Source organism: Danio aesculapii, chromosome 10, assembly GCF_903798145.1.
Source record: "Danio aesculapii chromosome 10, fDanAes4.1, whole genome shotgun sequence".
Taxonomy (NCBI): domain Eukaryota; kingdom Metazoa; phylum Chordata; class Actinopteri; order Cypriniformes; family Danionidae; genus Danio; species Danio aesculapii.
Window position 1 is genome coordinate 18175676 of NC_079444.1, and position 26810 is coordinate 18202485.

Below are 26810 nucleotides of genomic sequence, written 5' to 3' on the forward strand. Positions count from 1 at the left end.
GCGACTCAAACGAATGATGAGCTGAAAACCGAACCCAGTATCATCACAGGCCTGGAGTGTCTTCTTTAATGTGTCCCGAAGCTTTTAGGTGTGTCTGATGGAGACAGACAGCTGAAAAGCAGCTGGCCTGTGTGCTCACTCATTGTTCACTGCAGGTCTGAATGGAGCACAATGCCATTGTCTCACTGTCTGACATCAAGAGAAGCGCTTTGATAATTCTGATTCAGACGGCTGGTAAAATATACATGCTTTTAGGAAATACAGTAAAAAATAATTACTAATAATATCACAATACTTGCACAGTTGATTGATTACATTAATAATTGCACGCATTATGGTATTATATGCTTTCTAAAACTTTATGTTGACATAAAAATGAGGCGTTTGCACAAGAAAATGCACAAAAATCGAACCACAGGATGAAGTCAGGTTCCTTTTTTGCACATATTAGGGTCAAACGCTTTTACAGAGGGGGTTTTGAAAATCTCTTAATTCAGAAGTAACTCAAAAGTAGAATCAAATGATGTGTATAATCAGGCATATTGTGTATGAACATGTCCCTCAGTAAAAACTCAAAATCAGAATTTATAGATGAATAAAATTGTAATATAATATATATATATAAGTCTATAAGTGCTGCTAAAATGGAGAATTATGGCTCAAAAACGTTATTTTATACAGGCCATTGTTATGGTAATCTACAGACACTTCCTCATTGGAGATGTTGAGTCTCACCTGTGACGGACAGCCGAGTCCAGCTGCCGCTGCTTCCAGCTTCTTCTGTGGTTTGATCAAGAGGGAGGATTCGACACTCGTACCAGCCTTCATCCTCCAGCTGAAGACCACTCATCTGCAGAGACGTGCCCCCGAGGAGAGACACTCGACCTGGACACAGATAACCAGTTTTATATGAGTCATTCCATAAGTGCGGGTACATTTCAAGTGTTCATTTTTCTTAAACTAATGCCATACAGCAAATGTAAAATTCACAGTAAACTGAATATATACTTTAATATAAAATAATGCAAAATACTTCAATGTGATAGGAAACATTTGACTCTGCTGGTAATCATTGTTTAATTTATTTTTAAACTTTTTTAAACAACAGAGTTTACAATAACAGAGTTGATATTTTCCACCATTTTGTGCTTTAGCTCACATGCTAACCTCAAACCAGATGGCATGTCTACAACAGAATTGTATATATTTTATATAGTAAGTTTTACATATGAGTAGGGCCAGACAGATTTTTAGCCATTGAGTCTATGTATTTACTTGTGTAAATGTGTGTAAATTTATATTTATTCAGTTTTAAAATTAATTTTGCTAATATTATTGTTATATAATAATAGTTTTATTAAAATGTTCAAATGAATTATTTACAATACAGTTTGTAAAGTAATATTTTCTGTCTTTGAGTAGATATATTAATTGAGTGACTTGCTTTGTTTACCAAATAAGTGGATCTAATTGGACTTGTATTGTAAACCTTAAATAAAAAATAAAAATGTATTATTTTTTATTTCCTATATTAAATTTTTAGATATGATACTCCTGAAATCATTCCACATAAATCTGCAATTTGTTTTACAAAATTCTCTGCAGAAATAGCAAAAAATGTCCACAGATTCTGTCTGGTCCTACTTATGAGGTAAAGACAGACAAAAATAGCTATAGTGGGAGTCTTTAATAAATACCTCTAAATACACACACAAACATTAGTTTTTGGAAATAACTTGATAGAATTTGTGTTATTAATCAAAACTGTTTTATTGACTTTTTTGTTTTAAAAAAAAAAAGGTTTATCTTAGAGATGCAAAATGTACCCACAATTCTAGAATCATCCATAAATAATAACGCTTTATATTAATTCAACAATCTACAAAATCACAAAGTAAATGTGTTTGAATCAGTTATTTTTAATATTAGTACTTTATCATTCATTCATTCATTTATTTTCTTTTCAGCTTAGTCCCTTATTAATCTGGGGTCGCCACAGCGGAATGAACTGCCAACTTATCCAGTGTATGTTTTACGCAGCGGATGCCCTTCCAGCTGCAATCCATCTCTGGGAAACATCCACACTCATCCACACTTATAAGCTACGGACAATTTAGTTTACCCAATTCACCTATAGTGCATGTCTTTGGACTATGGGGGAAAACGGAGCACCTGGAGGAAACCCACGTGAACGCAGGGAGAACATGTAAACTCCACACAGAAACGCCAACTGACCCAGCCGAGGCCCGAACTAGTACTTTATCGTTTTTAGTATTTATTTATTATTTTTTGCATATTCATTCATTCAACAAACTTTTTGAAAGTTTTAAAACTTGAATTTTAAATAGAAATGCATGCATATGCACAAGCTTATAAAAACAAACAACCATATAAGACTTTTATTATTAATAATAAATTTACCCTGTTTAGTGCTGTTTAGCAAAAGTTTGCTATTTTTTATGATCAGTTCTTTGAGGATATTTATTTATTTATTTATTTATTTATTTATTTATTTATTTATTTATTTATTTATTTATTTATTTATTTTTATTACAATTATTTAAATTTTAAGTACTTTTAACTTAAGTTCCTAATATTACTTTTAATATAAATCAAGAAACTTATTTGAACTTATTTTAAAACAGCACATAAACATTAGTTCTACATAATTACATAAAAATAATAAAATCATACATTCTGCACATGTCCAATACAGCATGTTTCGAAGTATCTGAAGGCTCATATGGCCATACAGTGCTTAGTGGAGCGTCTGAAATTCAATGAGTTGCCTGGTGACTGAAGCCTGCAGTGACGGTGTTTGCTGAATCACTCCACCTTCTTTTCTCTCTCTCTTTTTTTCTCTCTCTCTCTCTCTCTTGCCCGCTCCCTCTCATTCAGCCAAATGAGCTTTTCAAACACTTGTTTGTTCTTCAAACTCGACACTCTTTTAAACAGTCTGGCAGTTAAACCCTTCCCCACAGGAGCCACATGAAACATAAAACGAGCTTGAAACAGAAAATCCATCAGGTATGAATGTATGCATGGCATATCACTATGTTTCTGAAAATCATCAGCGACAGTAGTCATTAATAGATCTCCCATGAGGAGTGACTGTGGAAACAGAGATAACAGCTGAGAGCATCATCACGGTCCGTCATCCGCCTCTGTTTGTTTCAAACCAGAGGTCATGGAAGTGTCCTGAGGGATTTGAACAGGAACACATGCATACAGACACAAGCCGACACTGAAATACTGCCACGGCTCCTGTTGCCAGTAGTTTGGATTTGAATTTAGTTGCCGTAGTGACAGGGATTTAAATCAGCTCGGGGGTGGGGCTTATGGGGAATTTAAACTTTGGAGGGGAGGTGTAAAGACAACTGCTTAATTCTGAAATTTCAGAGAATAACATGTGATTAAGAACTGCTCCACTGGGAGGAAAACTGAATTTATGTATATCCATAGAGCTATTTTTATTAACTTTTGGTTTAGTCTGTCAGCTACTGATGATTTTTCTTTCAAATGTAAAATGAAAAAAATGTTTTATAAAAGCTTTTTTTTTTACTGAATAATGAAATCCTGATTTTCAGGCATAAAAACACAATATCAGTGTTTTAACTGAAAAAAGACACTTATTTTCTGATACATTTGTTATTCAAACTGCCATTTTTTTAATGATTTGTATTTATTTCTATTTAAACTTAAAAAATAAGAATATAAGTATTTCCTTTACTTTTTAGTTTTAGTTACCAGCCCTTGCTCAAATGAATAATAAAAATGACAATAGTATCACACTAGTACTAAATTAACCAACACAATCTGACGGCAATTCGTAACTTTTTGATTTAGTGGCTAATTCGTATGAATTCGTACGATCTAATTTGTGCATTTTCGTACGATTTGCTCATCCCCCAATGACGGTTGGGCTTAGGGGTGGGGTCAGGTGCCACGCCTCCTTTTTAAAATCGTACAATTTCGTACGACTGAACTCGTACAAATTCGTACAAATTAGCCTCTAAACTGACAAAATGTAAAATACTTACGTTTTCTCGTGAGATCAGGCTGAAATTAACACTGATACTTAAAAGTGCAGTATGTGATCTGCCAAAATGCTATTCGTTAGCATAATATTTTTGAAAACACAGTCCCTCCCATGACTCCTGAAATCACGAACACGCACCTTAAAGATGACAGTGGACAACCCACTAGATCATGTCATTAGTCAGTTAGAAAACTTTACAGTACTTTACAATACTACAATTCTGAACAAAAAGCTGTGTTATATCTAGCACGTTTTCAGTTGTATAGCAAAAGCTAAATTTGTCATTATGTGCAATATTTCATGCATGCAAGGATCGCTGGTCTCTCTCAAGCGCATTGTCCTAAAGTGACTACTGTATGCTTAGTGGTTGGCCAGCGGGATACAGGAATTACGCTTATTACTAAGCTATACTTACATGCTATTTCAGACTGAATATTCAAAGTAGCATGGTAAACAATATAGTGAGCGCGTCCCAGGTTGTCATTGTTCAAAAATGAACCAATGTGAATATAAAACCAAATAAAATATAAAACTGAATAGCGCTATTTACTTATGTTTTGTTGTTATATTAAATAAAAATCTACTTTATTGATGCTGTAAAATGTCCCTTATTAAATTAGAAATAGTCACATCAATCTTTCACCGGGAGATTTCAGAGGCTGAACAATACTTGTGTGCATATAACCCATTCGTAAAACAACTACCTACATAAGCTTTGCTGAATTAAAAGTATTTTAAAACATAACATTACCTGTCTAAAAGAAATACTTCAGCCATGATGTCCTTCTTCCTCTATCATTCGAAAGTAATAATTAAATATTAATTCAGGATTTTAAAAAGTTGTGATTCAGCATTTGTTTTTACCACTGTCACTTGATCTCTCTCTCTCTCTCTCTCGTTTGCACATGAACACACATGCACTTGCAAACGGCGAGTCTGCGTGAATGGGGTGCGCAGATGTACAAATCTACACTACCAGTCAAAAATTTGGGGTCAGGTTTTTTTTTTCAGGTTTTTTTTTAAGAAAATTATTTTGATCAAGGCGGCATTTATTAAAAGTGAAAAAAAAAATTTATTGTTAAATACCTTTTTATTAAATATTTATTTATTACTTATTGTATGTAGTTTTAAATGAAATTATTTCTTTAGTCACAATTTTTTTAATACTATTAATAATAATAATAATAATATTAATAATAATAATTATTATTATTATTATTAATAATAATAATAATAATATTGTTATTATTTTTATTATTATTAGTATCATTATTATTATTATTATTATTATTATTAATATTATTATTATTATTATTATTATTATTATTATTATTATTAATATTAGAGTGATTTCTGAAAAATCATGTGATTCAGAAGACAGGAGTAATGAAGATGAAAATTCATCATTAAAATCACTGGAATAAATTACTAAATTAAATAATAAACTACTTTTAAACAGTTAATTTATAGTGAAAAACATTTCACAATTTTACAATTTGTACTCTATTTATGGTGAAATAGATTCAGCCTTGGTGAGCAGGATAAGTTTATTTTAAAATATTTGAAAATCCTACTGACCCCAAACTTTTGACGGCACATTTGTCGAAAGACAATTTATCAGAATTACGGGTACTGTCGGTCTGACAAATTTTAATTGGATGAACTTTTTTTTTTGTCTTATGCCTTACCCAGAATATAAAAATATATATAAATACATTTAGATCATTTAATCATTGCTATTAGAATGTGAAGAGACTTTCAACCAGCACAACAAAAAATGTTTCTGAAGACAATCACCTACTGTACCTTAAGGAAACATGACAAAGAACAGAAAAAACTCAAATCCAGAGATAATACAGCTACTGAGCTCTAAAAAAGCCACCTCTGAGCACTAAAACTTACTTCCTGGTATCACTTCATTAGAAAATGTGAGTGAACTAACCCTAGAGAGCGGTGAGCTTATGCCCATATGTTATTAATAAAAACACAACTGTAAAGTATCTCTAAACAACCATACAATACTGCTACACACCATCATCACCATATGTGTGTGTTCACCTGTTTCCTGGAGCAGCACAGATTTATCTGAAGTTTTCACATGCAACCATTAACTCACTTGTTTACTTATGAGTGACGACCCATTTCCCACTGAGCAGATCACAGTCGAGCAAACAAGAGCTCGCTGCGTTGCTTAGTCAAATCTCAGGAGAAACTAACATTAGAAGTAACATATACAGTACAGTCATCTGAAGCAAATGTCAGACTGCATGTAGGGAACATATAATTATTTATAGGGCAGAAACAGCTGATAAGACAAAAACTACAGGTTAATAGGATAAAAATAAGCATTAATTAATAAATTCTTAATTACTTACATAGTCATCACTATATTTCCTCAGTTGATTGATTACAATGCTCAGCATAATTGAGTACACCACATTTTGAAAATGAATATTTGTATCCATTTCTCAGTAAATATATAGGCAATGTATATTGGTGCATTTGAACAAAACAGATTGATTAAACAGATATATCTATTAAAATTATATTTTAGTCACCAAACATATTTAGAAATTGAAAGATAATATAATTAAGTTCAAGCTAAATATTGTAAAAGTAAATTATAACCTGAAAATTTTCTTAACAAGAAGTTTTTAACATTGTTTGCTTCTCTTGATTTTTCCTCTTTTTTTAATTTGTATTTAATATTTTTCTATTATATATAAATTTAATAGTAGTACAAAATAGTTTTTGGACCATTGTCTTAAGTTATTTTGTTAGATAAGCTCCAGATTTGGCTTCAGTACTAACTAATCTAATGTATACGCACAAATATAATATTGTAAAGCTTCCTATTAATTAAAAAGAGAGATTTGTGAAGGGTGTACTTATATATACTGAGCACTGTATATTAGGAACAAGTTTACTAAAATCCTATAATTAAATATCAATATTAGGCATTATTTCAATACATTTGTGCTAATCTACATACATTTCTAGCACAAAACATCTAAAATGTCAGGTCAGATTGAAATTTTTTGCTTCATTATTTTGAAATATTAGAGTCAAAGGTTGTTTTTTAGAAGGGGATTTTTTCGTCTTTTCATCTTTTCGTCACTCCAAAAATCAGAACATTCTGTGAAGAGCTAGAAAAAAAAACACAATTTCTTATATAAAAAAGTTGTATATTATCAGGCACATTGTGTATGAACTGATTTCACAGAAAAAGAAAATCCTTGAGAATGAATAAAACTTTGAGGTTTTGTCACTGTAAGTGCTGCCGAAGTGAGGATTTATGGCTTAGCGTGGGAGGAAAACTCATTTTGAGAAAACATCCACTGGAACTGAAATCTACAGGAACAAATTGATGAAGTGCTACAAAAGAAACACTTAAAACAGCTTCTGAATGTTTTCTTAACATTAGACTCAAAAAAACAAACACTTTATGATAAGCCCAAATGCACAAAATCTGAATACTGACTGGAACATCTTGCCTAAGGCAGAGATGCCCAAAGTAGGGTCCACCGGCCAAAGTTGGCCCATTGTAACCTTTGATTTGGCCCACCATTCCATCTAAGAATACAGTGAGAAGGATGAAGAGGGTTGGGGCAAATACCTTTAAAAGAGATCGTTATATCTAATTAGATGTAACCTATTTTGGTTTGTTTGTTTATTGGTGAGCTACAAAAAATGCAAACTGAAAAAAGTTTAAACAGTAAATAATGTCACTTGATGGATAGAGGACTATGCAGATGACATCGGTGAGTAAATTAAGGCATAACTAGTGTAACTCCATTCTGTTATAAATGAGATTGTTTTTGTTTTTACTGTAATAAGTTCATTGTAAAATATAAAAAATGATGTTGTATTAGTCCATATAAAGCAATGTTTTCCAGTTATTTTTAAATATTATTATATAAATCAGGAAATTACCCATGCCTTAAAGCAGGGGTGTCCAGACTCGGTCCTGGAGGGCCGGTGTCCTGCAAAGTTTAGTTCCAACCCCAATCAGACACACCTGGGCTAGCTAATCAAGCTCTTACTAGGCATTCTAGAAACATCCTTGCAGGTGCATTGAAGCAAGTTGGAGCTAAAATCTGCAGGACACCGGCCCTCCAGGACCGAGTTTGAACACCTCTGCCTTAAAGTGATAGTTTACTCCAAAACAAAAACGTATTCACCATTTACTTCTTCTCATGTGATTCCAACCCTTTATACGTTTCTTTTTTTACTGAACACAAAAGAAGATATTTTGAAAAATGTTGGATACCAGTGGCCATTTCCAGCTTTTTTTAAACATTCGTCTTTTCTGTTCATCAGAATAAAAAAGCTCAAACGTGTTAAAAGCTCAAACAAGTGGAGGGATAATAAATGATGACAGAATCTGATGACAGTGAACCATCCCTTTAAATGATGTTTAAATTCAAATTAACCCTTGCTTGTAAAACAACCTGCAATAAAGTCTATTTAACTAACACTTAACTCACCTCCAACTCAAATATAAAGTTTAAAGTTCAAGGGTGTTTTCAAGCAGTTGTGTGACTTGAGGCGATGAAACCTGGATTCTAAATCCAATCCTCTACCTTCTATCCTAGAAACATTGTGTCACCCTTTGGCGCAGGTTTTCCCAGGTAGGGACTCTCCAGTTTCAGCTCAGGAAAGCGTAGCTCGGGTTTCAGACCGCAGTCGTCATCTGTTTTCTTTTCATTGTGTGTCAAGACTCTGTTATCTTTTGAAACTGGAATCGCCACAATAGGCTACTGGAAAGCTGCTTAGTTTGACCTGACCAATGGCTTCTCGAGCTGAAATGCTGTTAGTTAGTAAGAGTTTAGATTTAGTGTTCAAATCAACACAATCTCACGGCAATTCGTAACTTTTTGATTTAGTGGCTAATTCGTATGAATTTGTACGATCTAATTCGTACGATTTAGTACGATTTGCTTATTCCCCAATGACGGTTGGGTTTAGGGGTGGGGTTAGGTGCCACGCCTCCTTTTTAAAATCGAACAATTTCGTACGAATTAGCCACTAAACTGACAAAACGTAAAATACTTACGTTTTCTCGTGAGATCAGGCTGGTTTAAATATACATTTACATTTATTTTTTTAGCATATGTTTTTTCCACACCTACTTACAAGCGAGGATACAAGAAACTCCTCAAATCATCAGAGAGCAGTATACAAATGCTATGACAAATCTAATTTATTGTAGAATTTATTTTCTGAGCAGAGAGGAGAGAGTGTGTCCTACACGTGGTTTGTCAAGCACACTCACCTGTATGGAGCACACTCAGAATTGCACAGTGTTTTCTAAGAAGTATAGGGTGCTTATAAGAAGGTGTCTGGTGCAAATGGAGAGAAAAAAGTGCCTCTTCTACAGGTTGGCTGTCAGGTCTACTCATCTGCATGAAGCACAATGAGAAATGCATGATGTTTTTCCAGAAATACAGTGTTGATAGGAAAGTCTCTGGTGGATTTAGATCCAGATTCAAATCAATTCCATTCAATTCATCTTTATTTCTATAGCGCTTTTACAATGTAGATTGTGTCAAAGCAGCTTAGCTAAGAAGATTATAGTAGATTGAAACTGTCAGTTCAGTTTTCAGAGTTGAAGTTCAGTTTAGTTCAGTCCAATGTGGTTTAATTTTCACTGCTGAAAGTCCAAACACTGAGGAGCAAATCTATTAATGCGCAGCTCCACATGCCCCGAACCATGCAAGCCTGTGGCGACAGTGGCGAGGAACAAACTTCATCAATTGACGAAAGTGAAGAAAAAAAAAACCTTGAGAGAAACCAGGCTCAGTTGGGCAAGACCCTATCTCCTCTGGCCAGAGCTGTGCAGAGCTACAGACTGGACGTCCATCAAAGAGCCTTTTTGTTAGATTTGATTTGCAGGTAGCTTTTGATGATATGTGGATTGGTGGTTCCAACCGAGGCTCGTGATGTGGATAAAGATTGCAGCATTTGGAATGTGAAGAGGGTTGAGAGGTCGACGCTAAACAGATGTTCTGCTTGCTTTCTTTTTATTCTTTTTAAGTTTAGATCATGAGCTCACAGGTCACTGCCATGCATATTTTCACTACAGATTTATCCTGCTTTCAATATTTTTGTTAGTTATGTTTTTGTTAATAAATTCCTAATACTGTTGACTTGGTCCCTGCAGCCTTTTTTATTGTACAATTTAGAGCCAGTTGTAACAGCGATACATCAAGCACATTCACCTGCGTGAAGCACACTCAGAATTGCAGAAACGTGATTATAACAAGATGTCTGTTCAATACAAAGAGGAAAATAGAAGATGAATGGCAGCAGATAAAGATTTTGAATGGTTATTTGTAAAACTGTCAGTCAGTTATTTGTAAGAAGGTACATCAGTAAAATCATCAGAGAGTGATGCTCTTCATTATAATCTATTTTGTATAGGGTCTGTGAATTCCACAATGTGTAAAACACATATGGACTCACAGAACCCAGTCATGAGAATCTGGTCTTCTCTAAGAGTCACTTTAATTTACTGCTTTATTTGAGAAAAAAAAACTACCATTGTATTATGTGGGGTGACACAGTGGCTCAGTGATTAGCACGTTCGCCTCACAGCAAGAAGGTCGCTGGTTCGTGTCCCAGCTGGGTCAGTTGGTATTTCTGTGTGGAGTTTGTATGTTCTTGCCGTGTTGGCATGGGTCTCCTCCAGGTGAATGAGTGTGTATGGATGATTCCCAGTACTGGGTTGCAGCTGGAAGGTCATCCGCTGTGTGAAACATATGCTGGATAAGTTGGCACTTTATTCCGCTGTGGCAACCCTCGATGAATAAAGGGACTAGGCACAAGGAAATGTATTATGTGCCCATCAAGATAAACCAACAAATCAAGATAAAAGTTTAGTTTAACTTGAAGAAATTGTGACAAAAATATATTATATTATTCCAGTGTACTTCTCGATTTAATCTTCATAATTACAAATTAAATGTATTTATATCATTGAATAAATTATAAATATAAAACCTTGAGGATTAAACTACAGAAGTATTTTTTATTATTATTATTTTATCAGAAATAAAACAAGCATTAAGGAAAAAGTTGAAAACTTTTAAATCTTAATTGAAAAATATTACATTGTACATATTTATTTAAGTTAAATAAACCAGGGTTATTATAGTTAATAAAAAATTAATAATTTTGCTGTTAAAAAAAGATGTGACAGTACAGTATGTGACATGTTTACATAAAAAAACTGAACAAGAGCTGGACATAGCCTGAATAGACTTTTTAAACAATAAAGATAAGACTAAGAATCAAACAATCACTTCTTCACTCATTTTTTGTCAGCACTGGATATTTCTCCCCTGAAATGTTAAAACAGCATGTTTTGACTTTGCACAGCTTTTCCATTAATGTCATACTGTATAAAATGTTGTTAACAGGACATCCCTTTATAATGCAAAGAATTCAAGAAGTAAAGGTTATTTTAGGTTCCTATCAAGCTGATTTTTATCATTTATTTATGGTATAATCAAACACAAAGCCGAAATGTGCATTTGATTTTTGAGTCAAACTGCTCCGGGAACCTGAATAACATCACTATGAGCTGTAGAATGAGATACTAAACAGCCTAAGGACACCAAATTTACTCCAAGCTCACTCTATCCCTCTTCCCGTGGTGTACCTGCCCCCCCTCAACCACACCTTAAGTCTGACATTGCACAAAAAGCCCCGGCTTTACACCTTTTGTTTCTTTTCTTTGTTTCACATCACACAAAGCTTCAGTTGACACCCTCTTTCTTTTCTTCTGCTGCTGGTTTACATCGGCCCATTCATTCCTGAATTCAGTTCACAAGGAAGGAATGTTAAAGCCTTGAACAAATGTCAGGAAAATCAATAATCTGTGGTGATTAGTCTAAGAAAATCCTAAAACAGCAGATGCGATGCCATTATCAACTGAAAACATTTGCTCATATGCGATAGCTTGCTGCACGAGTAAGCAGTTGTGCTTATAAATGATCACTTTTTGCACAAGTAATTAAATTTGCTTATAAACCATCATGAACCATTGAATAAGCAAATCACTGAGAAACAGTTGCTCATCAAAAAAAAAGGACTGTATGTGAAAGCAAATAGTTCACCTACAAATTTAAGTATGTTGTTAATGTACTCACCCTCAGGTCATGAGAAACTGGTCACGAAAACCTTTTGTGCTGGTAGCCATTCACTTCCAATTTACAAATCACTATAAGACTTTTTTTTAAAACTCTTCTTTAATGCTCTACTGATGAAAAAGGTCAGAGGGTGAGTAAATCAACAGCAATTTTACTTTTGAAAGTGAACTCTCCCTTTAAATTGCATTACAAACATGCTATGCATATCGCACGAATCAGACCTGTAGCCAGACTGGTCATAGCGTTGGTTCTTTTTTTCTCAAAAAGTGGACATTTTTGCAGTTATTCAAGTATAAATACTGCATTTTAGTGACATGATGGTTATCATAACCACTTTTTAATGTACCAAAGATGTGTCCTAAAGATTTAGAATAAAGAAATATGCGTTAAGTACTTATTTTTCAAATACTAATTTATTACATATTCATATATATCATTAGAAAAAAATAGGAATCTGTTAAAGTTTTAAATGAAAAACTGAAGCCTGTTGTCATTTATTAGGCAAATAACAAACTCGCCAGCACATTCAACTTTCCTCAGTCAGAAATTGGCCATGTGAATAATAAAAAAGGTAAACAGAATAATAATAATAATAATAATAATAATAATAATAATAATAATAATAACAACAACAACAACAACAATAATAATAATAATAATAATAATAATAATAATAATAATAATAATAACAACAACAATAATAATAATAATAATTATTATTATTATTATTATTATTATTTTTTTTTTTTTTATTATTATTATGTAGATCTTCACAATTTTTGCAGCCTCTCTTGTAAAAAGTACATTTGAAAATTCATGGATAACAGTAATAGCCAAACCAGGCTGTTTTTTGGTGTTTCACACCTTTTTACTGGTCATTTTTTTGTTTTAAGAATAAGGTCTAATATTTAGAATGAAAGTTACTTGTAAAATCTTTCCTCCATTTAAAAACAATACAGTAGCGAAAGATGACTTCACTGTGTCAGAAGTGCTGAAGTCACACTGAAGCGACAGCCAACAGAGGATTCCGCTTAGTTTTAATGATTTTTTCGATGGGTTATTTTCACTATTTATGATGGCATAACAGTCAAAATAGGACACATGATTATGTATAGGACAAATTCTGAGCCTTTGTCAGTGAGGGGTGGGTTTTCCAAACCACCCAAACCCCTCCTGGCTGCGGAAAAGCTATTTACATATAAAATGTTTCAGGTTCGTTTGAAAGACGCCATTTTGGAATATTGGAATGGGTGTATGAAAGTTGTATAAATGCACTTACTGTAGAAAAGTTGCTTGTTGCACATAAAGAAATGTGCATAATAAACTGTTAAATATCATACAAGTTAACAAATTCACAGACAATTGCAAATTCGCTTGCTTGTTCCAATTGTCTTTAAAGCACTGTTGGTTTCACAACAAGTAAACAAATGTACATTCAATTGTTTACACCTGATCACTTAATGCATTTTCTTTGATCGGATAGTTATCTGATTTGTTTTACATTTAGCCTCATAGATGTTCATTCATTAATTCATTTTCTTTTCGGCTTAGTCCCTTTATTAATCTGGGGTCGCCACAGCGGAATGAACCACCAACTTATCCAGCATATGTTTTACGCAGCGGATACCCTTCCAGCTGCAACCCATCTCTGGGAAACATATCATACACATTCATTCACAGTCATACACTACAAACAGGGGAAACCGGAGCAACCGGAAACATGCAAACTCCACACAGAAACACCAATTGGCCCAGCCGAGGCTCGAACCAGCGACCTTCTTGCTGTGAGGCGACAGCACTACCTACTGCGCCACAGCGTCGCCGCCACATTAATGTGTTTCAGCTAAATGAATATGATTCTGATCTTCAAATCCCACACTATATGCAACTTTCACTAGCTTATTTTGACTCTGACTTAGTTTGACTTTGAAGTATTCAGATACACTGCATTTTACTTAACTATTATTAATTTTACAAAAACATAAGCTATATATGTTACTCTCAGTGGTGTAAAGTACCAAATAACAAATATTGGTATTACTGTAATTGAGTAGTTTATCTTAGGAATTTTAATTATGAAGTAGTTCATAAATGTGTACTTTTACTTTCGCTTGAGTCCATTTTTAGTGGTGAATCAGTACTTTTAATCCACTATTTCCCTTCAACCTGCAGTCACTCCTTTATTTTTTCGTCTATGGAGATTGGCTAAAGTAGAAATATCAGTCCTGTGATTCATGTCCAGTCAAAGCACACATAGAAACTAAATTGCATTATATTGAACAACCTCAAGACATGGACGCTTCATAAATGCAGCTAATCATTTGGAAGCATTAAAAGTTTCCAAGAAGATACCCAAAATCACATGCAATGACGCAGAGACTGCTTACACTGCATGTCACTGATGAGAAAATGATGGATGTCTACTGTATTATGACTGAAATAGCCTTAAATAATAACTAAATGCATTACAGAATGTTACATTTTCACACACACACAAATTGCATGTAAACTCACTACTCACCTGAGTACTTTTAGAAGGTCTACTTTTTACTCCTAATCTGAGTAATATTTACAGATAGTTTTACTCTACATGCACTATTTTTGGGCAAGTAATGGTACTTTTACTAGAGTATGATTTTTCAGTACTCTTTCCACCACTGGTTATTCAGCAAAAGGTTTTAAATGTAGGCCAGAGGAGGCTTTGTACTTCACTAGTTCCAAGAAAACATCACAAGCGCACAATGCAGGCTCCACGATTAATGTCATCAAAGGCTAAATAAAACATCTATTTTTGTCATAGAGATACACCCAGGTCATCATTTAAAACTGTAAAGTGTTTACATGATATTTGTGTATAACCTACTTTCCCAACAACTAAACACAAAGCCTTTGTAAATGAATAAAATGCTTTATTGTCCTATTATTTTTCTTCTCCATTGACAGAAATAGGCTGCTACAGGTGCATGATGCATGTCTGTTGTCAATTGATTTAACATTCAACTAATGACTGGACAAATGTAGAATGAACCAAAAAAATCTAATAAAAAAATATAAAGAAACATCCTAAAATTGGTCTTCTATGACACTACACTGCTTGTTGCATTTGTGTTCTATCTGACTATCATATAGCCAATTACACACTGTCACATATGTAATTTTCTTATATATTTTGTGAGTAGAAAAAATGTAGACACATTTAGATCTGTTGAGTTGTCTGGAATACATTCCAGACCTCCTGAAGTCGTGTGTGCGATTGGATTTGTATCCGTACTGAATGCATTTTGGAGGGAATTTACACCAGCTGTTTCACAATCACGTAGCCCTCCGATTAGAAAAAAATATGCATAAAGTGAACAATGTGTAAACAGCCACATATAGTTGAATCTTGAGACATCATATCCAGCTTTTGGTTTATATAGATGTACACTGAAAATAAATGACGTCTGCAAAATTGTTGCAAGCAATTTATTTGGGTTGAATTTAAACAAACAAATTAAATGTAGTGATGTTCAAAATAATGTGTTTGTTTAAATTCAACCCAAATAAATTGTTTACAGCTACTTAACTTAAACATTTTCAGTAAATCCAAGGAATTATCTTTATAATTTGAATAATTTTTTCAGTGTATATGGTCCAAGCTGCATTCATGATTTCAGTGAAACCACACACTCAAAAATGACATTGCTGTTTGTTTAAACTACTTATTTAAATTGAGCTAAAACAACACAATTCTTGAGAGTTTTTGGGTCAATGAAACTGTTTTATGTCCAATCCACTTAAATTTGTAAAAACTAATATGCTAACTTAATTCTTTCATGTTGTCCCAACACAAATCGATTGTTTTTTACAGTACACCGATTCTCAAAAAAATAGCACAGGACATCAACATGACGCCATATTGACATTGCCCCCCAACGTACCCCAATGAAGTGGGGACATTGGATTTTGTTAAGAAATAAAAATCGGGTTGACGTCAAAACCCAACGTCAGGCTGACGTCAATGTCCAATGTCCAACCTAAAAATCAACCTATAAAAAAACAAATATCAACATTTAATCATGTTACACCTTGATGTTGTGTGGATGTTACCACTATCGCATCATTAGATTTTGATTTTGGTCACTTCCCAACACAACTTAAAATCAACCAAATATCAACGTAATTTGACGTCCTTTTTGGACGTCAAAATAACGTTGTGCTTAGACGCTGGCAAGACATTGAATTTGGTCACCTGACATCATGACCTAAATCTAACCAATATTACCATCTTATGATGCGGTGTGTCTCCTGGGCTCTAAAGTAGCCAGAAAGTAATATCAGCAGTTTCAGTCCACCAATGACCGCTTAAACAGCCGCTTAAACAGAGCAATTACACTAGAGTTTACCTTTAAATCAAACCAAACAAGTGAATGCACTTAAAATTTATGCAATGAACTTGTTCACTTATAAACTGCTGCTTGCCGGATAATTTCACTTCACATTAGCATACAATATAAACCATTTCCTGTTCCACAAGTAATCTAATCTGATTACAAACCAAGCTATAATTTATGCTCACTAAGTTTGCATTCCATCGCCATGGCAACATTGCAATAAACACATGCGGTGTCATCCTAGTGAATTTGTTTAATTGCAAAGAGAACAAACTACACTCATGCATGAACTGCAGGGCTCAGAAAATACAGAAACCTGCAGTGTTACCAAAGCAGCCTGTTTCTTACAGCTATTGTCTTTTTAAGAACGCGGTGAAATAATATTTTCAGCCTATTGAAAAACTCTTTTCCCCCTGGACACCCTTTGTATTCCAGCACCCAAAAACACAATAGGGACTTGTGCATTGAGATGGGGAGAAACCAGCAGATCTCACAGCACACAAAAGAGCAGAGTTACTGTAAGCTGAGACGCGCTGTGAGCCAAGTGGCACTCTGAAGGACGGCTTTAGGAAAGAGATACTACATTGAGGATAGAAGGATGTGGTTTATAATACAGCAGGTCGTGGCCATTCAGTTTTTCTTGTCAGGAATTTTTTGACTAGCAATATAAAACATTAAATTCAATGACTTTTTTTGGGATAATCTATTGAAATTTAACAAATTGTAGTAAAGAATTTATGCAAAGTGTTATTAATTAATTTTAATATTGAGTTTAGCCATGCCACTACAGGATAATTTACACAATTTTACAAAAAAATAAATCAATCCAATTGTAAAAACATTTATTTTCAGCATTTATCCAGCAATATTCATTATACTCAGCATAATCAGAATAAATTTTGGGAGAAAAAATAATATGGAATAAGAAATGTGTAAGAAATGAACTAATAATTACGGTAATATTTTACAAATGATGTTTCTTAGTTAATATTATTGAATACATTAGCAATCATGAGTGATATATTTGTTACAGTATTTATTATCTTTGTTAACATTTGTTAATTAAAAATACAACTATTCAATATGTGTGTCATCTCGCTTTCAATAAATAATTTTAACATATATTGCAAATACTAAAACCTTTTAAATTAAATATTAAGTATTATTTAAATATTATGTATTAATTAAATCAAATTGTTACCAATTATGGCAAATTAATATGGTCACAATTTAACTTGTTATTAGGATATTTACACTGTCCTTGTAACAACATTCATTTATTATATTAAAAAAAAACATGAATTATGCATGATTACAGGAAACCTATCTTAAACCAAACCCCTATCCTAACCCTACAGTAATATTTTAACTCATTAATAATAATAACACAGTATCAAATGCATCCTAAGACAAACGTTCTTACCATCATAGTCGGGATGTACTCGAGGATGAACTCCGAGCTGGATGAGGATGGGGGTATCGAAGCCCTGGCGAACCCACTCTATGACATACTGAGAAGCTGAGCTGTCCTTTTGCGGGGCTGGTAAACTGCAGGGCAACACTGCACTGCTGCCTTTTTTGGCACGAACATGTTCTTCAGCTGCACTTGTGTCATCTAAAACAATCAGAAACGACATCAAATCAAACAATTATGCTGTCATAAACCTGCCTGGGTCAGTTATGAAAAGCTGGGCAGTTTTTGTGAAATGCAGAATATGTGATTTGCTAATTTTCTTCAATCTTTATTTCATTTTAATTTAATTACAGCGTTTTCACTTACCAAATAAACCATATTCCGTAAATGCAATAACATTTTGATTTCGAAAGCTGTGTTTATAATGATGTAACATCAATGTAATATGTACATTAAAGATATGTAATTATTTGGGAATTGAGGATAATAACTGAAACTTTATCTATTTTACTTTAATGACATCATAATTTGCTGAACTAAATTGTGGATCCATAGAGCTGAGATTGGTCTGTTTCTTATGGTAGAAGTTGAAAAACATTCAACTTTTCAAGCAGCAACGAAGACATCCAATCGGATACATTTACGCAAATATTCAAGCCAAATCACATTCATGTCACATCAGAGAATAACTTTCTTAGAGTTCACTTACAGCTTAACACAATCTCGCAGCAAGTTTGCTTTTTATAGGGTCAAAACTTTTGCGTAGGAAGTGGCGTACGCACATTGTCACCTTGAAATTATAAGGTCTATCTGCGTTCTGAATGATTTTGAGATATTGAGCTTCAAAGTTTTTGCATTCCATATAGCAAACAGCATGTGGGTAACATGTTGTTTTTTTAATAAAAAGTCTTAAAATGGAAACAAAAAAACATCCCATAATGTAAATAAGTTGTCAATTAATAAAAATATGTCAATAACTAAACAAAAATAACTAAAAAACAAAAATGTCAGATAAAACCTTATAATTTTAAGGTGACGACATTTACACTGACTATTATATATGAGACCCCGGGGAGAATGTGTGCAGCTGTAAGTAAACTGCAAGTAAACATATTTAACCTAAAAATTGACTTGATATAACCACTTTGAATCATCATATGAACCATAACGGTTAATAAAGAAATTACAATTTGTTCTAGTGTACATTCACTTTTAGGAAGATTTCCATGCAAATCAGATCCCTGGTCCTTTATGATGAATCAATATATTTATATCGGAACTGCTCTTAACGAGTTTCTTTTTTTTTCACTGTAAAATAATGTAAAAGAGCGAAGGTAAAAATTAATGAAATTTCAGTTAAATTAACAGTGAAATACTGTTAATGTAAATACAGAAAAACTTTACATTTACATTATTGTAATAAAATTACATTATTTACCATAACAATCCTTAAAACTACGGTTAAATTCTAAGAAACACTAAAAAGTAAGTTACTGTATTTTCTACAGACGCATACTGTTAAAACCATGTTTTTTTCCTTGCCTTTTAACAGTAAATCACAATGATGTGGTCTACAGGAATATGTGTGTATACAGTTGAAGTCTGCTTTTGAATTTTTTTTTCTTTTTTAAATATTTCCCAAATGATGTTTAACAGAACAAGGAAATTTTCACAGTACGTCTGATCATATTTTTTCTTCTGGAGAAAGTCTTATTTGTTTTATTTCAGCTAGAATAACATTTTAAGGTCAAAATTATTACCCGCATTAAGCTATATTTTTTTCATTACTCTACAGAACAAACCATCGTTACACAATAACTTGCCTAATTACCCTAACCTGCCTAGTTGAGCTAATTAACCTAGTTAAGCCTTTAAATGTCACTTTAAGCTGTATAGAAGTGTCTTGAAAGATATCTAGTAAAATATCATTTACTGTCATCATGGCAAAGATTAAAATAAATCAGTGATTAGAAATGAGTTATTAAAACTATAATGTTTAGAAATGTGTTGAAAAAAATCTTCTCTCCGTTAAAAAGAAATTGGGGGAAAAAATAAAGAGGAGGGACTAATAATTCTGAGTTCAACTGTATATATAGAAGTAGGCCTGAATAAGGCCTATTTATGAACCACCAATGGTTATTAAATAAATTACAATTTATTCTAGCGTACGTTCACTTTTACGAAGATTTCTACGCAAATCAGATCCCTGGTGCTTTATGTTGAATCAATATATTTATACTGAAACTGCTACATCTTCTGTACCCTTTTTGTGAAAATAACTAAATTAATTAATTAATTTCTACAAATTAAACAAAGGTTAAAGGGCTGGTTTCACAAACATAGCTTAAGCCCGGATTAGGTCTTCACTAAATTTTAGTAATTTAGTATTTTAGCAGCTTTTAGAAAACACAATATTAGTGTGTACCTTGAAACTAGTCTAGGACTAGCCTTATACCTAGTCTTGGAAACCAGCGGAAAGACCAATTGCCTTTCTCAATTCCTGGAGGGCCGTAGCTCTGCACAGTTTAACTCCAACCACCTCCAACTCACACCTGCTTAATAGTCACTAGTAGTCTTGAACACCTTGATTAGTTGAACCAGCTGTCTTTGATTAGGGTTGGAACAAAACTGTGCAGAGCTGCGGCCCTCCAGGAATCGAGTTTGAGACCTAAGGGAAAGACATTTGAAAAATCACAGATTCTTGATTTCATTGTATTTTACAGGAATGCCCCAAATTTGCAAATAGCATTGTTTTCAGAATTGGGTTTAACTTAAGCTGTGCTTGCTGAAAAATAATGGAACACCCTAAAACGTTCATCAACCAATCAGAATTCAGCATTCAACAGCTTCAGAGTACACAAAAGACAAGAATGCATGATTGTGCATCTGTCAGTTGTGGAGTAGATACTGTAAAATACTCACTGAATAGGCACAGAACTGCAACAATGACTTCCAACAGAGGAAGGTTCTTCAGTCGCATGATGGGCGTTCATACAGATTCACATACCTGCAGAACATCAAACACACAAGATCAAACAACAAGTAAACAAACCACAACCACAAAGAAAGCATTATGTTGAACACACAGTCAGACTACTGCCATATACAGTATGTCCAAACACTTCCACGCCTGTTTCGCTTTGCCTGTTCCTTTAATCTCAGAGCACACAGGAGGATTATGGGATCTTATGTGAACATTGTATGCATATCTGCATTGAAGTACTTTGTGTATGAACCTAAACACGGCAGAAAAGAAGGTTGTAAAATGAGATTTATAGACCATTTTGGGGGATGTAACCAAAAACAATGGTCCCAACGTATTTCCTGTTTTATATTTTAATTTTCTATAGCTTCCGAAAACCCAAAAAGAGCTAAATATTGATAAATAATGTTATGATAGCTGTTTTAACTTTAAGTTATGATTGAATTGTCTCTTGTTACAGTTATGAAATAGTATGACAATAAGCAGAAAGTTCATGGGCCAATGAACTTTCTGCTTAAGCTTTAAGTTAAGTCAAACATAAGCTTTAAGTCAAACTCTAGTAGAGCGAGTGCACTATTAAAAAAGTATGAAAGTCATGAAAACATACAGTATGTTTTCATAATTAAATTTTAAGAATAATTTAATCATGGTAATTAAGGTCAGCTATTTTAAGTCTGCTATTTTATAATGTAATTTAAGACAAAACGACTTTAATGTGATTAAACAAATACATTTTTCCAGTGTGATGTTGTGAGCTCAGGAGATGACACTTCTAAATGTGTGAGCCAATTAGCGTGTCTTTCACAGCTACAAACACGATTTAATGCACTTTAACTACTGAAATAGCCCATCGTTTATTACAAATCTATGCAAAATTAAACTTTTGCATTGTTATCTAATTCCACTGAACAGCCATACATTTAAAAAATTCCTTTGTAATTCATTTTTCCCAACAAGTGTGTGAATTTATACACAGAAATATATACATATATACTAGAACATTTTGTATGGAATAGTTAATCCACCAATACCTGTAAGCTCTTTAGTCACACTAGTAAGTTTCAATAGTTAAATGTCGCACTTAATTAATTTCTGACCTCTGAGACCATTTGAATAAATTCAAAACTTCACCCAAGACTTAAAATACCAGCCTGATCTCACGAGAAAACGTAAGTATTTTACGTTTTGACAGTTTAGTGGCTAATTCGTACGATTTCGTACGAGTTCAGTCCTACGAAATTGTACGATTTTAAAAAGGAGGCGTGGCACCTAACCCCATCCCTAAACCCAAGCGTCATTGGCGGATGAGCAAATCGTACTAAATTGTACGAATTAGATCGTACGAATTAGCCACTAAATCAAAAAGTTACGAATTGCCGTGAGATTGTGTTGAAAATACTTTGAGAATGATTGAAAGTCAAGGTTATTCCAATAAATATTGATTTATTAGCTCTTTTTTAACGTTTAAATAAAATGGTTTTGTGTAGAAATGAATATAAATATGTCTGAAAACACAGAATCTTTTTTTGTTATCTAATGTACCAGAATCTTTGAAAATTATCAATTAAATATTTCAATTAATTCATTAACTAAAGCAAATCTATATTTATATTGCATTTGCATTGCATTTCTGATGCATAATTTGATTCTGTTGTTATTAACACATTTTACAAAAACACACTGAAGGACACTTGTGTCACTGCTTAGCCTCTCACATACAGATACTGATCATCTTATATGCAAACTTGACTTAACAGTGTGTACACCATCAATAGTGGCCATGCGGGTAATCAGGAAGTTTAAGAAAGAAGAAAATGGCCTCAATAAACATACTCAGCTGCAGCAAACGTCACTTCGACATCAGTCTAACACAGCGGTGTTTGGTAGATCATTAACACACTGCTGCTGTAAATACTAAAGCGTGTGACTAATGCTAAGGGTAAAGCTAGCACTTGATTTAGCTCACTGTGAGCCTGCTACGCATCAGCTCACAATGCAAACACTGTGTCATTATTACCCCCACGCAATGAGGGCAAGCTATTCTTAAAAACTCCTGAAAGGGGTCCCAAGACAATCCCAGAGGTCACACGTTTCTCACCACACATTCTCCTACTGCTGTTTACTTTGTTAGCATCTATTGAGAGATTCAAGGAACTTGTGATGTATAACTCTGAGAACTTGAGTAATTAAAGAGTACTTATGTTTTGCACAATGTAAAATGCATCACATCAGCTGTATGGGATGCCGATAAACCAGTTTGTCTGACAAAAGCAGGTAGGTAAGCACTATGCTGCTGTCTGCTTAGTGGAGACGGCAAGCGTTCTCAGAATGTTCTAAAGTTCTTTCAAAGTGTTTTGGTTGTATTAATAGATCAGAATAATTTGTTAAAAGTTGTCTAGGCTTCAACAGCTTTTTCATTATGTTACCATAAGAAACTGGAAAAGAAAACAGCTGAAATTTTCCTTCAAGGTTTGCGTAACGCCACTCAAAATTTTTCAGTTCAATTAAAATCATATTTATTTATCTATCGCTTTTACAATGTAGATTGTGTCAAAGCAGCTTAACATAGAAGTTCTAGTAGACTGAAACCATGTTAATCCAGTTTTCAGAGTTGAAGTTTAGTCAAGTTCAGCTCAGTGTGTTAATTTTCACAAGTCCAAACACTGCTGGGCAAATCTATTGATGCACTGCTCCACAAGTCCCAACCAAGAAAGCCAGTGGCCAATCAGTTTCTCTGTATTTATAAATTTAAATGATGTGTTTGCATAAATTATCATTTTGGATTTACTCTGTAAATTACTGATAGGATTTCTAGTAAATGAAATGTCTTTTTAAGCACATTGGCATATGGTCAATACTGGGTGGAACAACCCTGAGTTTCAGTAACAATGAAAACATTGGCTATCTTTGAGATTGTTACAGAATAAAGCAAGTGTGAAAATATTATCACTGGTCACTTTATGTAACATTGGACTGCTAGTTACCTCATACCATTGATATTTACATTAGATGTCGCCTACGCTATTGTTGTCTATTAAAAGGAATGTGTCAATAGAGCCGCCATTTTAGTCCAGGGGAGCATTCCTTTGAAATGAATGTGAGACCAAGGTGCAGTGGAACACTGGTCATCCAGAGCTAGAGATATATACACATATATACATATATCTGAGCGGAAGTTTTCCCGGTGGTCAGTACGCAAATATTTGTTTAAATCGCATGGGCATTGCAGACAAAGAGCATGTGTTTGTGCTCATGGAAATGTATTTTTCTGCCGCTCTGTTAAATTTGATCTAATCCATGTCCTGAAACATACTCCCTCTCCTGCTTTCACTTCTAATGCTAACGGAGGGCGTGATTCGTTTGTGAATGAATCTCCGATATGAACGACTCGTTTACTTAGCCGCCAATAATACAAGTTTCTAGCACCGCAGCATCTTGTTGTCATATTTCATTTACATTGTTTGCTTATTTTATTTAACAAAACTAGCATAAGTGGAGTGTTAAATGCGAGTTGATGCTACTTTGCCTTATGGTCAGGGCAGTAAGAAACTGTATTATCATCAATATTTGTTTAGCACAAACGTTCATAACATATAAAAACGAAAAAACGAAATCTTACCCATGAAATGTTCTGCCTTTGTGCTTTTTTTTTTTATTTGGCTTGTTATTACTGCCGTACACATCGCTAAAGTCCAGCACCTTTACGTTGGCTTTAGTCTTGACAAGTACAGTTAAATTACATGTGTCCTGTGAGCACTGTTTAGATATGGCGGCACTATTGACGCATGCTCAGGGTCCGTATGCGATTTCTAGTGTATATATCTATGACCTCATACTACCTCTCAGTATATTATTAAGGCACTGTCACTTTATCATATTTATCATATTTACAAGCTTTTTGCACCTGATTTGCATCTGCACAACTCTGGTTTGCACTCTTTACTATGTGCCCTGTTTACTAATTTTAATTTGACTTATATTTTTAGATTATATTATATATGTATTTGCATTTATTGTAATTACTTTACTTTAAAGTGCAACTTTTTGTATTAATATTATATGTGAGGTACCTATAGGTCTGAGAGTTACAGAAGTTCAATTCTCTGTACATTTGGTTGAATTGGCAATAAAGCTAACTTTGACTTTGATATTACTGAAATTCATAGCTAATAAATGTAGTAAATCCACAAAGGGAATTTTTAAACATTCAGTTCCCTGGAAACATTAGAAACATGTAATTAAAGCATATATTTGTGAGCTGTGAAACACCATCCCTATGAGACCAAAGTCCTACATGAATCACTAAGCACACAAAAGCTGTCTTCTTGATTTACTGTTAAGTGTTTCAATAAGCGGCTGTAAAATCCTATATATTAACCTTCGGGGCCAGGGGTTAGAATACTTGACCATTATAAATATCGTCTAACCTTGGAGCAAAAGCTGTATTATATTGCTTCCTGCCTTCAAATGACACCAAACTGGCAGCATATTGTAAGTTATGCTAATGTAGGGCACTGAAAGGGTTCAGATCAGTCTGAGGTTTTACAAAGAACGGGCTGAAGTCATGTGACAATTTTCTCTCAGTCATTAAATCTAGCTAAGCCGAGAAGAAGCTGGGCCAAATCAAGCATGAAAGCTAAATATAGACCACTCGTTATTAGCTTAAGCGTAACGCGAAAGGATCATCAGTCATCCAATTATTCATATCTAACCTATTCTGACTTGACTTCCAATAAATAAGGATGACAATGAAAGTCAGGAATTTTGTTTAATCTAGTTTAGGAGTGGCGGATCATTCCGCTGTGGCGACCCCAGATTAATAAAGGGACTAAACCGAAAAGAAAATGAATGAATAGTTTAGGAGTGCTATGCTAAATTTTGAAGGCATGACTTCAGTATTTTTTAAAGCTAAGATGAAATCAAAACTTACGTTACATAAGTACATTACTTAAGTTTGGTTATTTTAGTTGCATATAAAGTATTGGTCTGTGCTAATAAAAACACAAAATGTAACTTTAAATATTAAAATGTAACTTTAAAACAGCTTTTTCCCATAACATCACTTCTATAAGATGTTCAGTAATTGTTTAGTCAAAGCAAAAAATTGACATCCCAAAAATGTTTTTTGAAACCCGAAAGACAAACACAGCAAAGTAAAACTCACTTATTTTTAGTCTTTCAATTACAATTAACCAAAAAATATATTCTATAAACTAGGCATGGGACGATAACCGGTTTCAAGGTTTACCGCGGTTTGGAAAAGTCAAGGTTTTAAAACCGCCAAAGTTTTCTGTTATACCGTTCCTAAGGTTTTTTGTTGTTGTAGTTGTTGTTGTTGTTTTTGTTGTTGGTTTTTGTTTTTTTTACATGTTTTTTTACTATTTTATTTTACTATTACTATTATTACTAAAATAGTATTTACTAATACTATTTTATTTTATTAATAACAATTTTATTTAGTTTTTTAGAGCTAAAGTACATCCAGCAGAAAAGGAAATGTTTAAATGTTTCTTAATATAACATATATTATGTTCAATGGGGGAAAAGTTGTTGTTTTTTGCCCAGATATTTAAAAAGAACTTATTGTAGAGAAGTAATTATAATACCGTGATATTTTTATCCAAGATTATCATATCATGCCTTCTCTCTATTAAAAAACACAACCACCTCAGTTAAAATTAACATTAAAAAAAGCCGTGCAGTTTATCTATAGAACACAAGAGTTTGTTCTGAAAGTGGAGAATCAAATACTGTGAAAAATATTGATTTTTAATTATAAATGATAAACCTTGATCTGATGTGAGCTCTGTGATTGTGTACTGACTGAAATGCTTTTGTTGACCACATT

At 33.5% G+C, this 26810-nt stretch overlaps 1 protein-coding gene across 2 annotated transcripts in view; it reads right to left on the reverse strand.

Annotated features, from left to right (window-relative positions):
* The window catches only part of igsf9a (immunoglobulin superfamily, member 9a), a 59474-nt gene that overhangs the window by 26066 nt on the left and 6598 nt on the right, over positions 1 to 26810 (reverse strand). For both annotated transcript variants that reach the window (XM_056466891.1, XM_056466890.1), the window contains exons 2-4: positions 20902 to 20986; positions 17989 to 18180; positions 736 to 885 (exon numbers count right to left, since the gene is read on the reverse strand). In XM_056466891.1, coding sequence (XP_056322866.1) covers positions 736 to 885; positions 17989 to 18180; positions 20902 to 20959 — 400 coding nt within the window. In that variant the 5' untranslated portion in view covers positions 20960 to 20986. The remainder of the gene's footprint in view (positions 1 to 735; positions 886 to 17988; positions 18181 to 20901; positions 20987 to 26810) is intronic.